A 13,814-nucleotide genomic window follows, 5' to 3' on the forward strand; every position below is an offset into this window, starting at 1 on the left:
GAAGCAATAATTGAATTGGAACGTAGTGTGTGGTAAAAGTGAGAGAAACATCATTAGAAATCATCAAAATCTATGATAATCCCCTTAAACTTTCGCTAATCGCCTAAATTTAGAATAATTTCGAAGTTGATTTAAAAGAGGATGTTATGTCATTAAGGGTGTATAGTGTTCGATGAGTGCTTAATTCCCAGGAATGAATGCCCCTTATACGGCATGAGGAAGATGACTATTTTGTATGTTTCGAGTATGACAGTAATGTTACGGTATATATTTTTTTGGAGGAGACCTATGTGAGGTTAGGTTAGGCTTTCCGTAGGTTCTGTTCATTTACACGAGTGTTTCACTCGGTTGTACCCCACATTCAACCTGATTGTCATCCCCCATATATCACTTTTCGCCAGAAAAGATGATGTTACAAATACATGCTCCTGTGGTTTAAATCACTTACATTAAGTACGAGTCCATTGATATGCTTTGTATCCAAATCTATATGTTATTTTTTGTGATGCCCCTTAACTGATACCATAACATCTTGAATCGGTAATGATAATTTCCACTTTAGGGAAACAGAAATGAATTATGGATTTATAGATGAAATGCTATAAGTGACATAATGTTTGATAATGACAAAGTGGGCAAGGCTTCTAAGACAAGGGAAATGTTGGGGAAGACATGAAAAATCGATGAAAATCAGCTCGTACTAACCTGACAGGACGTAACGTAGTTTAGCATAGCATAGTTAAGGTAAACACGCAACTTAGCATACCATAGTTTAGTTTAATGTACTATAACATACAATGTGTTGATAACAATAGAGCGAAAATGACTGAAAGTTAACCAGCTCCACTTAGCCATTTTTGCCATATATTGTGTGATTTGGTTTTGGATTGCTAGTTTAATGTTTAGGAAGTACATTTCCAGTTGGAGATCCTGAATTTTGAGCATTTTGTTTTATTGAACAATATTAGACAATAACAGTAATGAGGGGTATGTTTGTAAGGGAAGTTGAAGTTTATTGATTTTAAGATAACTGAAAAACCCGTAGATAAATCAAAAGAGCCTTTAAAATCTCACCTTATTGCAGAATAGATAATAGAAATTTACTAGAATTTAATTAATCTGCTGTTTGGTTCCACATGGCTGCTCACTATGTCATTTGCTGATGTCTCGCGCCATTTACACAGTAATCATTTGTGAATGCTCCTCTTATATGCTGACCACAGTATTGAATATTAGATAACTCTCAGCTTCAAGGAAGTTTTAAGTGAAGTTTTCTTAGGTTCTATTGAATTTTTTTTTTACCTTTACATTAATTTACAGTAATTAACCACCCCATATTCCCTAGTATATTACTGCCACTTTATTCACCATCATGTTATCATAGTCATAAATGTTATCAGATAGAAGTGTGTACATTTCAGATGATGCATCACAGCTTATGGTAAATCCTAAGATGTTAAAAATGTATTGAAGTACATATTATTATATAATACAACCGTATTTTCAAGCTTTATATAACATCAGTGTGTATTGGACAAGACACACAACTGGCCAGCTGGAGAAGAATGTAGAAATTGAGGCATCTTTGAGCCTTTGCATTTCAGCAGTTCCTAATTTCTTTAACCACCATTTACTTCTGTACTTGTAGCTCCCAGCTGTTATTGCATATTTAGTATCACAACAGAAATATGATGGGACAGACTATGTTGCCCAGGTCTAAATCACTTATACTAATTGAATGGAACCCATTAATATACATCATGCAAACCAGTGAATTATTTCTGTGGTGCCCGGCAATTAGTACAACAGAACCCCAGAATGTGCTGATCTTGCGGATAAAAGATTTTATTTTACTTCCAGAAACGAGATGAAGGTGAAAGAGGTGAATGAGACGGCCAATGTGGCTTGGTCACCGGCAGCCATACATCCAATGTACTTGGCTTGTGGCACTACTGCCAAGCAGTTAGATGCCAGCTTTAACACAAGTTCTACGCTCAATATATATAGCCTGAATGCTGGTCAGAGTAACCTGGATATGGTGCTTGCGGCATCTGTGGAGTCACCTGCCAGGTAAGTCTGTCAGATTTAGGTTTTATGCCTTTTGAATGCCATTCATGTATTTTTGTTATCATTTAATATTTTGTTTTTATTTCATTTCATACTTGTTGCCATTTCCTGCCACAGCAGTGTGATATCAGGAACAGACTGAAGCCTTCAAAGAGGAGTCTTTGTTTGGCTCTTCCTCTCATTCCTGTTTCTGGAAAGTGATAACTTGAGGAGAGAGTGTATATTTATGTGTGAGTTTGAGTGGAGAAAACTTGGAGGAAATCAAGTTTCAGGTACTTGTGCATGGGCATGGCAGCAAATGGAACCCTGGGAGCTGAAGTGAGTCACAGGGTGGGTGAGGGAGCGAAATTTCAGGGAGCGTTGAGGAATGCATGAAAAGCTCTTACCCTGGGAGGGGAAAGATGGGCATTTTTTGAAAGTACAGTAGTCCTGATGGTGTTGTTTGGATGTGAGATGTGAGTTCTAGATGAGATTGAATGGAAGATGGTGAATACATTGGAAATGAATTATTTGAGGACAGTACGTATTGTGGGTTGATAGTGAGAGCTAGTAGAGAGGTGTTGCAATAAGAATGTAGTTGAAAGAGATGAAGAGGGTGTGCCATGAGGGTTTTTGCATATGGAGAGAATGAATCAGAAGTTGACAGAGTTGGTATATTCTTCGAAAGTGGAAGGGTCAAGGAGAAGGGGGAGAGTGTATAGCATGTGGAAAGGAGTGAGAAAGGTTTTGAGAGCATGAAGCCTAAACATGCAGGAGTTTGTAAGGCATGCATGGATAGAGTGATTTAAAGTGATGTGATATACAGGGTTGACATGCTGTCAATGGACCGAAGCAATTAAAGAAAGCCATGGAAAGGTCTTTAGAGCCTGGTTGTGGATAGGGGGCTGTTTTGGTGCATTACACATGACAGGAAGGAAGTGGATGAGAGTGAGAGGCCATGTTTTTGTCCATTCCTGGCAGTACCTCAGTAATGCAGGAAATGGCAAACAAGCATGATAAAAAAGGTAAATTTGATAGTCTTTAGGATGCTTTGATTCTGTATGGCATATATGGAAGACTTTGATGTGTATTTAAGTGTTCTTTATAACGGAATTAGAGCTTGTATAAGAATTTACTTGTATAAATGAGTGGCTTAAAGTAAATGTAGATCACATCATGGGTACAGAACATCATCATAGTTTGATGCTGTTATAGATTAGGAAGTGTGTGAGATGTGGGTGATTGCTGTGTCCTGTTGAAAGACAGTTGAAGAAAATTGGGAGTTTCCACTTATATTATGCTCAGATGTTGCTTTACTTTTAGAGTAGTTAGATAAAATGAAAGTTGTTATAATGATTCTTGCTAGAGGGATATGCTGAGAGTTAAGGCAAATATGAATAAGATCATAGTTTTTAAGGGAATTTTACTTTTATTGTTATATTATTTAAACTGGTGATGGACTGCAAGATTTGGATAAGTTTAGGTATTTAGGAACAAAGTTCAGTCATGATGGTATTGGCAAAGTTTAAGTTTAGAATTGTCTTGCAACAGAGAGATACTAGAGGTGCATTAGAAGTTCTGGTTAATGGGCTGGAACAAGTGTACAGTGCACAGAAAGCTCTCATGATAGAGTGGCCTGCAGTACTTGTCCCAGCTCTGATACAGTGATATGAAACTGCATTATTTGCATCAGTAAAAGTTGTTTATGGATGGGGTTGTTAGGGAGGTAAATGCAAGAGTCTTGGAAAGAGGGGCAAGTATGAAGTCTGTTGGGGATGAGAGAGCTTGGGAAGTGAGTCAGTTGTTGTTCGCTGATGATACAGCGCTGGTGGCGGATTCATGTGAGAAACTGCAGAAGCTGGTGACGGAGTTTGGTAAAGTGTGTGGAAGAAGAAAGTTAAGAGTAAATGTGAATAAGAGCAAGGTTATTAGGTACAGTAGGGTTGAGGGTCAAGTCAATTGGGAGGTGAGTTTGAATGGTGAAAAACTGGAGGAAGTGAAGTGTTTTAGATATCTGGGAGTGGATCTGTCAGCGGATGGAACCATGGAAGCGGAAGTGGATCATAGGGTGGGGGAGGGGGCGAAAATTTTGGGAGCCTTGAAAAATGTGTGGAAGTCGAGAACATTATCCCGGAAAGCAAAAATGGGTATGTTTGAAGGAATAGTAGTTCCAACAATGTTGTATGGTTGCGAGGCGTGGGCTATGGATAGAGTTGTGCGCAGGAGGATGGATGTGCTGGAAATGAGATGTTTGAGGACAATGTGTGGTGTGAGGTGGTTTGATCGAGTAAGTAACGTAAGGGTAAGAGAGATGTGTGGAAATAAAAAGAGCGTGGTTGAGAGAGCAGAAGAGGGTGTTTTAAAATGGTTTGGGCTCATGGAGAGAATGAGTGAGGAAAGATTGACCAAGAGGATATATGTGTCGGAGGTGGAGGGAACGAGGAGAAGAGGGAGACCAAATTGGAGGTGGAAAGATGGAGTGAAAAAGATTTTGTGTGATCGGGGCCTGAACATGCAGGAGGGTGAAAGGAGGGCAAGGAATAGAGTGAATTGGAGCGATGTGGTATACAGGGGTTGACGTGCTGTCAGTGGATTGAATCAAGGCATGTGAAGCGTCCGGGGTAAACCATGGAAAGCTGTGTAGGTATGTATATTTGTGTGTGTGGACGTGTGTATGTACATGTGTATGGGGGGGGTTGGGCCATTTCTTTCGTCTGTTTCCTTGCGCTACCTCGCAAACGCGGGAGACAGCGACAAAGTATAAAAAAAAAAAAAAAAAAAAAGTTAGAGCAGCAGATCTGGATAATTTATGTAGTTTTATGTGGAATTGTGGACAGACAGGGAATAAAGATGCGAGAAGGATATTTGATGTGACAGGTGTTAGTATGATGCGTAAGTCATTAAGATAAGTTGATTTAGAATGTGTGATAGATTGAAAATTTAAAGTGCTTTTGAAAGTACAAGAAGAGTTAGGATTTTGATGAGATGAATATGTGCAGTGAGAAACTGACTTCAACAGCAGTTGAAGGTACTGAAGGAGTCATTTGACTGTGGATACGATGGAATTTTTTTTCTGAGATTAGAGGTTTTAATGGACGCTCTTTCAAAGTGAAATAGGAGCTTGTATTAGCAAGTCCATGTATCCCCTTCGCATACTGGATATGGTTTGAGGACATGTTTGAGTGAACTGAGAGGCTTTATGCACTTGATTTCACCCCTTCTAGATTAGAATGGTGTTAACACTGATAGATATTTCATGGTTGCGTTCTTCAGTGATTGTGTTATATTTATTTTTCAGGTTCCATGCCCTTCAGTGGAGTGGCTTAGGAGGTGAGCAGTCAGGCCTCATATATGGAGGCTGTGAAAATGGTAGCATATATATCTATGATGCAGCAAAACTTTTGGCCAAGGCACCAGATTGTCTGGTGGGTAAAACAGAGGGTTTACACCCAGGTCCAGTGTTCACACTGAGTTGCAACTACTTAAAGGTGAGCAAATTTTAAGGTGTCTCTGTGACTTATTGAAATTAAGGGAAGAGTTTTTTACTTCTGTGAAAAGTTGTGATTTCATTAAAGGATTGATGTGATTTGATTGGCCTATCTTTGGTATAATTGCTCTGTGATGGTTTGAACTTCTTTCATACTATTTGCTTAGTACACAGAGTTAATTCCTCAGGTGAGATGGTATTTATTTTCACCCTTTCCTCACCTATGCCTCTGTTATACATGAATAGACACCCTACCTCTTGTGTTAGCACTTTTCAGAAATGGGAACAAAAAAAGTTAAGCAAGGTTTTATCCTTAAAGGTTCAGCATTGAGTATCTGAATGTTTGTGCTTATAACCATAGTATGAGAAGGGAAAGACAGGTGCTGTGTTTAAGGGGAGAAACTGGGTTGTAATGGCCCTGATTGAAACTATGATGTAGGGTAAGTGGATTGAATGGATTGAGAATCTTCACGGGTAAAGTCTAGGGTCAGTGAAGTGGCAAGAGCAAGAAAAGTGGTTGTGTTGTGGAACTGTGTTAAGAGTGAACAAGGAAGTGATATCCATGTTGATGTAGGTTCAAGTGAAAGTAGACTTATGTAGGTGGGTAATTCTTAGCAGTTATGTATTTGTATGTTAGAGGGGTGAAGAAGAAAGTAGTGCTTTTGGGGAAGAGCATAGTGTGTTTTGATACTATGGATTTAATCTTGGTGGTAGGGGATCTGAATGAAAGAGTGGACGTGGCAGTATTGGTTTATTTTATTTATGATTACCCAAGGACCAATTTCTATGAAATAGTCCTGGTGTTATCCAGGACCTCTTAAAAAGCTCCTGCAGCTCAAGCATCAGAGAGTGGTGACATAGCAAGTACAGTATAATTTGGAGGGCAGGGGATCCATATGTCAGAAGTAGAGGGTGCAAGGATGGACAGAGGGCTTTGGGTTATTGGTCCCTGACCATTCAGGAGGGTGAGAGGTGTGCATGGGATAAGATGAAATGGGGAAGGAGTAACCTATTCAGTTTTGATAGTATTATAAAAAATGCTTTTCCAAATACAGTGTCTCTATGTAGGAGTCACTGTTTTCAGTGTTTAGTTTAAAAGTACCATAGTTCAGACCTATAGTAACATAACATAAATTGTTGGACATATTCGGTGAACTCCTCATAATCAACACGAGTCTTCTTCCTCAAAGCTGGGGCTGTTGTATAGGTGCTTTAAGTATTTTTCTTTGAGCAGCTACTTCAAATCTACAAGGGTTGTATTTGCCCTACTGTGGAGCGCTGTTCATGCATGAGGTGTCTCTTGCTTCACCTTTCTGTTAGCCAGAGTGGAATCAAAAGCCTTCCATCTCAATAATTCTCCATGCATCACTTGTCTTCAATCATTCTTCTCTGTATGCCATACCATTGCTGCTCTCTTTTTCTGTTACTCACCCCAAAAGCTTGGACCCAAGGCATGTGTCTGATTGCTGTCTCGTACAGCTTCTGGAGAGTAATCTCTTGAGTAAATTTTTGTTACTTCTTTCTTTTCAACAGTTAAGCTGTGGAATTTTCTTTCTTTCGTCTTTCCATTTTATAATGTTTCTGCCTCCAAGTGTCAGGTCTACAAACCTCTACAGAGCCCTAATTGATTTACAGATTTTATAGTTATTATTATAACTGTTATTTGGTATTACCGGACTACACATTGCAAGAGAAAAGTCACCATTGGTGAGGCTGTATCATTCACAGTAGTCTCATCAGAGAACTTGTCCCTCTAAAGAAGACTACATTTTCTTGTTTGTGGAATTAGTGCATCCTTGGAATGCAGGAGCCTTTAGAAGGGCCTTGGGTTACACCAGGAGTTTTTCATAGAAGTTTAGGGTGTTGATACTCTGCTTTAATAGATCAATGGTCCCATTGTTTTCTTTTAAGATAATTTCTGTTTAAGGTAAAGCTAACCCCTACACTCTTTTCAGGCAAATTTTGTGGCATGTGGTTCCTCCGATTCTGAAGTAACAGTGTGGGATATCACCAATCTCAGTGCTCCCATCATACCTGGTAAAAAGTTATCACTCGGTGCTGAGGTGTCCTCTGTTGACTTCAACAGGTATGTCTAGGTTTCTAAGTCATGTTTATGTTATTTGACCGATTTCATTTAGATAGCCATCCAAGCCATCTATAAATTACTTTATTGGTGTGTTTCATTAATGTAAATATCCAAGTTTGAGCTCATTGTCAGCATTATGATACAGAGTAATGGGATTTTCAATGAGTTTGTGTACCTGTAAACATGGTCCATGATGAATGTGAATATTCGACAATTTGTATTTCAGAAATTAATTGTATTAGCTTCTGGGGCCCAATTAAGATTAGTCCTTCATGTTAAGACCTTATAAATTTTGCCCTCTTAGTTAAGAGAAATTATTCATGGTTGAATTTTTTATTCCTGGTATGAGGACTTGTTGCTGTGGAAACAAAATGACAGTTATAGGTGAAGTAAATGATTTTTATAGTAGGAATGAAATATGGAGAAAGTGAAAAGGATGAACTGGTACTTTTATCACTAAAGGAAAACAGAAAAGTGATGAAGGGGTACAGAAGGTACGTCAGGAAATGGATTTTCGAGAGAGTACTCTATAGAAAAGAAAGTGACAGTCATCAAGAGTGGAGTGAGTAACATGTCGAAATTAGTCAAGATTGGATGATTAATAGGTAATGTGTTTGCTTCAATCCATCAACAGGCAAGTGGAACACATCTTTGCCTCTACGTGTGCTGGACATTGTGTTGTTTGGGATCTTAGGAAACATTCCTCCATCATGACTATCTCAGACAGTGTTTCCAGGGTGAGTAAACTTATAAATATTTGAATAGCAGTATCATGAACTTAAGGATTCTCACTAGATATGGTAGGGAGGAAGTGATATTGATATTTATTTTGTTTGTGATCTGAATTGGGACATTGATCTCACTTGACAAATCAGTTGAGTGTGCACATCAATAAAGTACGAAACCCATAAGCATGGAGGTTCATGTTTCACTTTAATATTTTTTATTTGAGGATGTGTGTGATTATTGTGAGAGCCTATGTGCATCTTACCCAACTCATTGAATTTGGAGTAGATTTAATTATGGTGGAAAGATACTTCATTAGTAGTGGTGGAAGGAAATTTTTTACTAACTACCAACTTCACAATGAATGATATGAAAGATTGAGAATTGCTGTTAATGAGTGTAAGGTTTTTGCAGATGACAGATATATCATGATTTTGAAGGAGATAGTGAAGGGATTATAGACTGAATAATTATGATATGTGAAATCGGTAATGCATTGTATATAATACAAAAAGCTGAGAAATCAGTAAAACAGTAACTGTTGATGTTTTTTGTAGACAGAGGTTACTTTGATTTAAACTCTAGGCTGTCATGGAAGTGTGTGGCATTTCAGGTTTAGGGAACAGTACGAGGAAATGAAGATTAAAGGAAGTCGCTTAACCCTTAACTGCTAGTTGACTTTCTTATTTCTGTCTCAATGTAAGCAAGAAAATAAAGTTAATGCACAGATTGCCCGGTTATGATGGCAGATGAGGCTGGAAGAAAACGTTATGTATAGTGAAGGACCGGGGGTGAGCCTGTTGGTAGGTAGAAGATGGTAGGCAGCCACCCGCTAGGGAGTGTTAGTACTGGTACTACCTACCTGGGTATTGGGAGGGTTAGTGACAGCTGCATAGTGAGCCAGCACTTCATTAGTTGTCAAGTTACTTTCCTTGGACTTAGGTAGCTGTCTTTTCTTTCTGCCTTACCCACATGTGGACTGTTGGCATTCCGTCCAAAAACAATATCCCTGTCATACATAACACTTGACAGCACTTATTTTGCATTACTCTAGATTTTCTAGTGGTGAGTACTCTGTGCTAGTCCTGCCTTTTGGCAGAATGGTAGGACAATAGATAGAAGTAGTAAGTAGGAACATTAGACAGGAGCAGAAGGTAGAATTAGTTGGTAGGAGCTTTAACTAGGAGTATTAGCTAGTAGTATTTGGTTAGAATATATTAGGAAGAAACAAACGGTGGACACATTAGGTAGGAACCTCTGAAAATATTGCACTAGAGTTGCCTTTTGTGCATGTCCTGTTCAGGGAGGGGCACTAAAAGCTAAGAGGTGACACTGAAGTTCATCAGGTATGGGCTTTTTTGCTGTGGCCTTCCCCTTAAGGAAGTCCACAAAGGGAACAGGCTTCAGAGAGATAGAAAGATACAGAGCCTGGTTAGCATATTCATTTATGAATATTATCACTTCTTATGAAAGGAATGCATGTAAAAATTAGGCTATGTACAAAAATAAGTGGGCTGACATTATGGGCATGGTAGAATACTGAAGTTTCCACATAAATACCCCTAGCAGAGGTGCTGGATAAAGGAATGAAGAGGGTTTGCCTCGCAGCAGAACAGCTTAAATTAAAGGGCTTTTAGCATATGTAAACAGTCATCCAACAGGTACTTATTTGTTTACTTATTAGTTTCCCCAGGACCCCTTTTCTTGGAGGTCCTACAGCTACAGTGCAGCACTGTCTCCAAAAGCAAGCAAATGATGGATATCTTTGGAATGAGAATTTTTTTATGAGACTGTGTTCCCGATGATTACAGTCTCGACAAAGATGACTTTTCTCTCATGATGTAACCTGATGCATGTGGAGTCCAGCAGTACCCTCCACCATGTTTAGTTGTATATCATTTCACTTAGAAAACTGTTTTGCAGCAGATAATCATAAACTTATCGAGAAATTTTTAGATATACAGTAGAATATTTCACACAGGATGTTGTTGAATTTATGACTGCCAGAATGAAAAGGCTAAATCAGAGTTTTATGACATCTTGTTTAAGTGTTTCCAGCTTCTAAAGGACTGTTTGATAAAAGACTTGTAACTCATGTTTAAATATTGCTTGAATTGTTTTGCCTATATAGTAGGTTGTAACCTGAAGCCTCATTTGTGATAGAGATATCTTGTTGGCCATGGAACTTAATATAAATGGTACTTTTATTTTCCAAACAGTATTTTCACACACAGCTAATTTACTCTCATTCACTATGTAGTACTGAATGTGACTCAAGTGTTAAAAGGAATACCCTTTCATTATTACCCTTTCATGCTTCACTTCAACTTGCTGGATGTAGCTTAAGGATGTGAATTAGTGAATTAAGAGATTGCATGCATATGATACACCTCACATGATAGGAATGGCATTGATGAAAATACAAATTTCCTTATGAGTTCTTATGATGAGATTTGGCCATTAGGTTGAGCTAGTGAGAAGCACTGACCGTATATGATAACAACATCTGATGCACTCACATAGTCATCCATCGAAGTAATGACCAAACCTATCATTGCTTAACTTCTTGGATCATTAGAGAACCAGTGTTTTGAATGTGGAATACCTGTTTGAGGTAAAGAAACGAATTTTAAAAGTTATTTTTTTCTTAACAGATGAAAGCAAGCAGCATCGTGTGGAACCCAAATGTGGCAACTCAGTTACTACTAGCCAGTGACAGCGATGTAACACCATGGGCTCAGGTTTGGGACCTTCGTTATGCTTCTTCTCCCATCAAGACCTTGGAAGGACATCAGCGTGGTGTCTTAAAGTCTCTGTGGTGTGCACACGATGGAAATTTGCTAATTACTACTGCAAAAGATAACAAGTAAGTGGGTAAAGTGTTACGAAAAAGAACAATGTGGTTCTGGAAGAGGTAAAGGATGTGTGGGGAAAATTGGCCATATAAGGAATGACTTAGCAAGAGAGAGGTGTAGTAACCAAAGGAGGATGTTTGAAGGCCTGAGCACTGTGAATAGATCAGAAGACACAGAATAATGCTTAATGAATTTTGAGGAAAATTATGAGAACAGTATTTCTGATTATGTTTATAAAAAAGCAGAAGTATGAATGAGGAACAGTTGATGAATATAGGAAAGAAAGTATATTTTTTTCATGGAACCAAGATGACACAACTTGTATAACCTTAGGTTACATAAACTTTGCTCGTAGGGTCAGGGGTCAGTGACTTGCTTGGTCCTGACGTTTAGACCTGAGCTTACCTTTCGGTAGCATTTGTATGGCAACATTAGTGCTTGTGGTTTAGAAGTAGTGTGTTTTTTACATTTTTGAAATGTAGAATCTTTTACGCTGTATTTGTTGATTTTATATTTGTCTGTGATGGAAAAGCAAAACTGTGAATAAAGGAGTAAAGAAAAGCTAGATGGGCCATTAAGAAAGACATAGCAAGCACAGTGTTGAATTATTCTATTACCCTAAATGCTGTGGTAATTCTGCCTCCATATTAATGAATCTTGGTAACTTGAAAGTTAGATTACATGTTGATTAGATTACAGACTCATCAGGGGTAATATCTGGGATAGCTGAAGTTGATGCTGTGGGTTCTTGCTCTACAGATTCTTGACCTTTGGTCTGCTCCGTTGTTTTTTTAATCTATTTTTTTCAATGCAAAAACACTCACAAACTCATTTTTTTCACATCCTGGGTTTTTTCTTGGATGAGTTTAGTGTTGCAGCATGTAGAAACTTGTGATTTCTTGGTATGTAGTAAAGCAGCTCTGCTTGAACCCAACTGTCATCTCTGTTGATAAGTCATTGCACCTGCCGGTAGATATTCTTTAACCATTTTCCTCTTCGCAATTATTGTCATATCCAAAATTTCCTTATCAGTAGGATGAAAAACAACTATTGTATCTTTGTCGACTTCCACCACCCCCTCCTCCAGATCTTACACTTTCGAGTTTGTGTTGCTCATTCCCCATTCTGCAGTCCACTAAATTATGCATCAGTTGTTTCTCTGGGGCAACATGACATTTATTGAAGTCAAGCTCACTTGTTTCTAACCGTCTTAAAACATTACTAAAGTCTTAGACTGCACCAAGCATCCTTGAAAGTTGAGGCAGAAACATTTTTCATACACTAGAAAGTAAGTTGATAGACCACATCCTTAATGTTGAATTGCTTGCAAGTCTTTCACGGATGTCTCAGAATAAACAATATTAAACAAGCATCTTATGAATTCTGTTTGATATAGATAGTGATGGGGATGTGCATTTAAGGAGTAGATATACTTGATACACATTGTCTTTCACCAAACTTTTTCTTTACAAGGGTGAACCAAACAGTTATTGAGAAGGAACAAAATTGTACAGTTTAGGTCAAAGCTGACAGATGTGCAATGAGCTTTATTTTCTGGCACAAAAGTGTTTTTGATCTGAATCAGAGTAATTGGCACTGTAACGTACTGGAAGATATTTGGCATCTTTAAATACTGTGTGATACAAGGCTCCTTACAATCTCCAATAATTCACACCTGCATATACTTGCTGCAGTTAAGGTACCTAGCGCAGTCTCAGATGCATTTTATAATTGATCGATGGTAAATTTCTCATCCATCACTAACTTAGGAGCCTCATCCATGTTCTTAGGAACTGCTTCATTGTCTGCCATACGTTTTCCAGCACAAACCTCAAACTAATACCATGTCAGTTTGTAAATTTCTGGGACCAGCCTTGAGATTAATTACACTAAGAGTCAGGGTTTGGTTAATGGAAAATAGCTTTGCTCGCTCAGTCAACATTTGTCCAGTTAAGGCAATGCCACCAAAATGAACCTCAAACTGCCGGGCATCATCGAAGTCATTTCTTCTAAATAGATAGGTTGGGAAAATGACTCAAAAAGCATTGAAATTGTTAGATAAAACACGTGAAGTTTTGAAGGTTCTTGATCCATAAAAGATGCCTTTGACTGACTTACCTCTCTATATGTGCTGAAACATTTGATAGACTGGATGAAATGTCCAAAAATTCGTTGGAAGAGAGTGCAGTCCCAAAGGAGAAGAGAGCAAATGTCATTCCTGTGTTTGAGGAAGGTGATTGAGAGGATGAATTGGCCTACAAACCAATACCTTTGATGAGTATGATGTGTAAAATGCTCAAAAAATTGAGAAAGCATATGGTTGATTAATTAGGGAGAAACTACCAAAGTGGGAGGTAACGTGGGTTAGAAGAATGATGTTATGCACAACAAATGTAAGACTTTTCTAAGAGAGTGAACTTTGTTTTAAAGAAGAGAAATGGATAGGGAGATGCAAGTCCTTGGACTGCCAGCAGCTATATGCCACTGTCCTGTATAGGAAGTAAAGAAGCAGGGTTTTCTTGCAGGACATGGGTCAGAGGAGCTTATCTTAAATTGGTTGTAGTAACTAGTGGCATACCAAAGATCATTGCCATAGGGTCATTGTTACTGTTGG

The 13,814-nt window shown here is 38.4% G+C and overlaps 1 protein-coding gene across 12 annotated transcripts in view; it reads left to right on the top strand.

The window, feature by feature from the left end:
* LOC139757561 (protein transport protein Sec31A-like) overlaps positions 1-13,814 on the top strand; it is an 88,887-nt gene that overhangs the window by 676 nt on the left and 74,397 nt on the right. For all 12 annotated transcript variants that reach the window (XM_071678160.1, XM_071678152.1, XM_071678155.1 and 9 more), the window contains exons 2-6: positions 1,861-2,070; positions 5,345-5,534; positions 7,489-7,619; positions 8,254-8,356; positions 11,000-11,211. In XM_071678160.1, coding sequence (XP_071534261.1) covers positions 1,868-2,070; positions 5,345-5,534; positions 7,489-7,619; positions 8,254-8,356; positions 11,000-11,211 — 839 coding nt within the window. In that variant the 5' untranslated portion in view covers positions 1,861-1,867. The remainder of the gene's footprint in view (positions 1-1,860; positions 2,071-5,344; positions 5,535-7,488; positions 7,620-8,253; positions 8,357-10,999; positions 11,212-13,814) is intronic.

Source organism: Panulirus ornatus, chromosome 27 (assembly GCF_036320965.1).
Source record: "Panulirus ornatus isolate Po-2019 chromosome 27, ASM3632096v1, whole genome shotgun sequence".
NCBI classification, from domain to species: domain Eukaryota; kingdom Metazoa; phylum Arthropoda; class Malacostraca; order Decapoda; family Palinuridae; genus Panulirus; species Panulirus ornatus.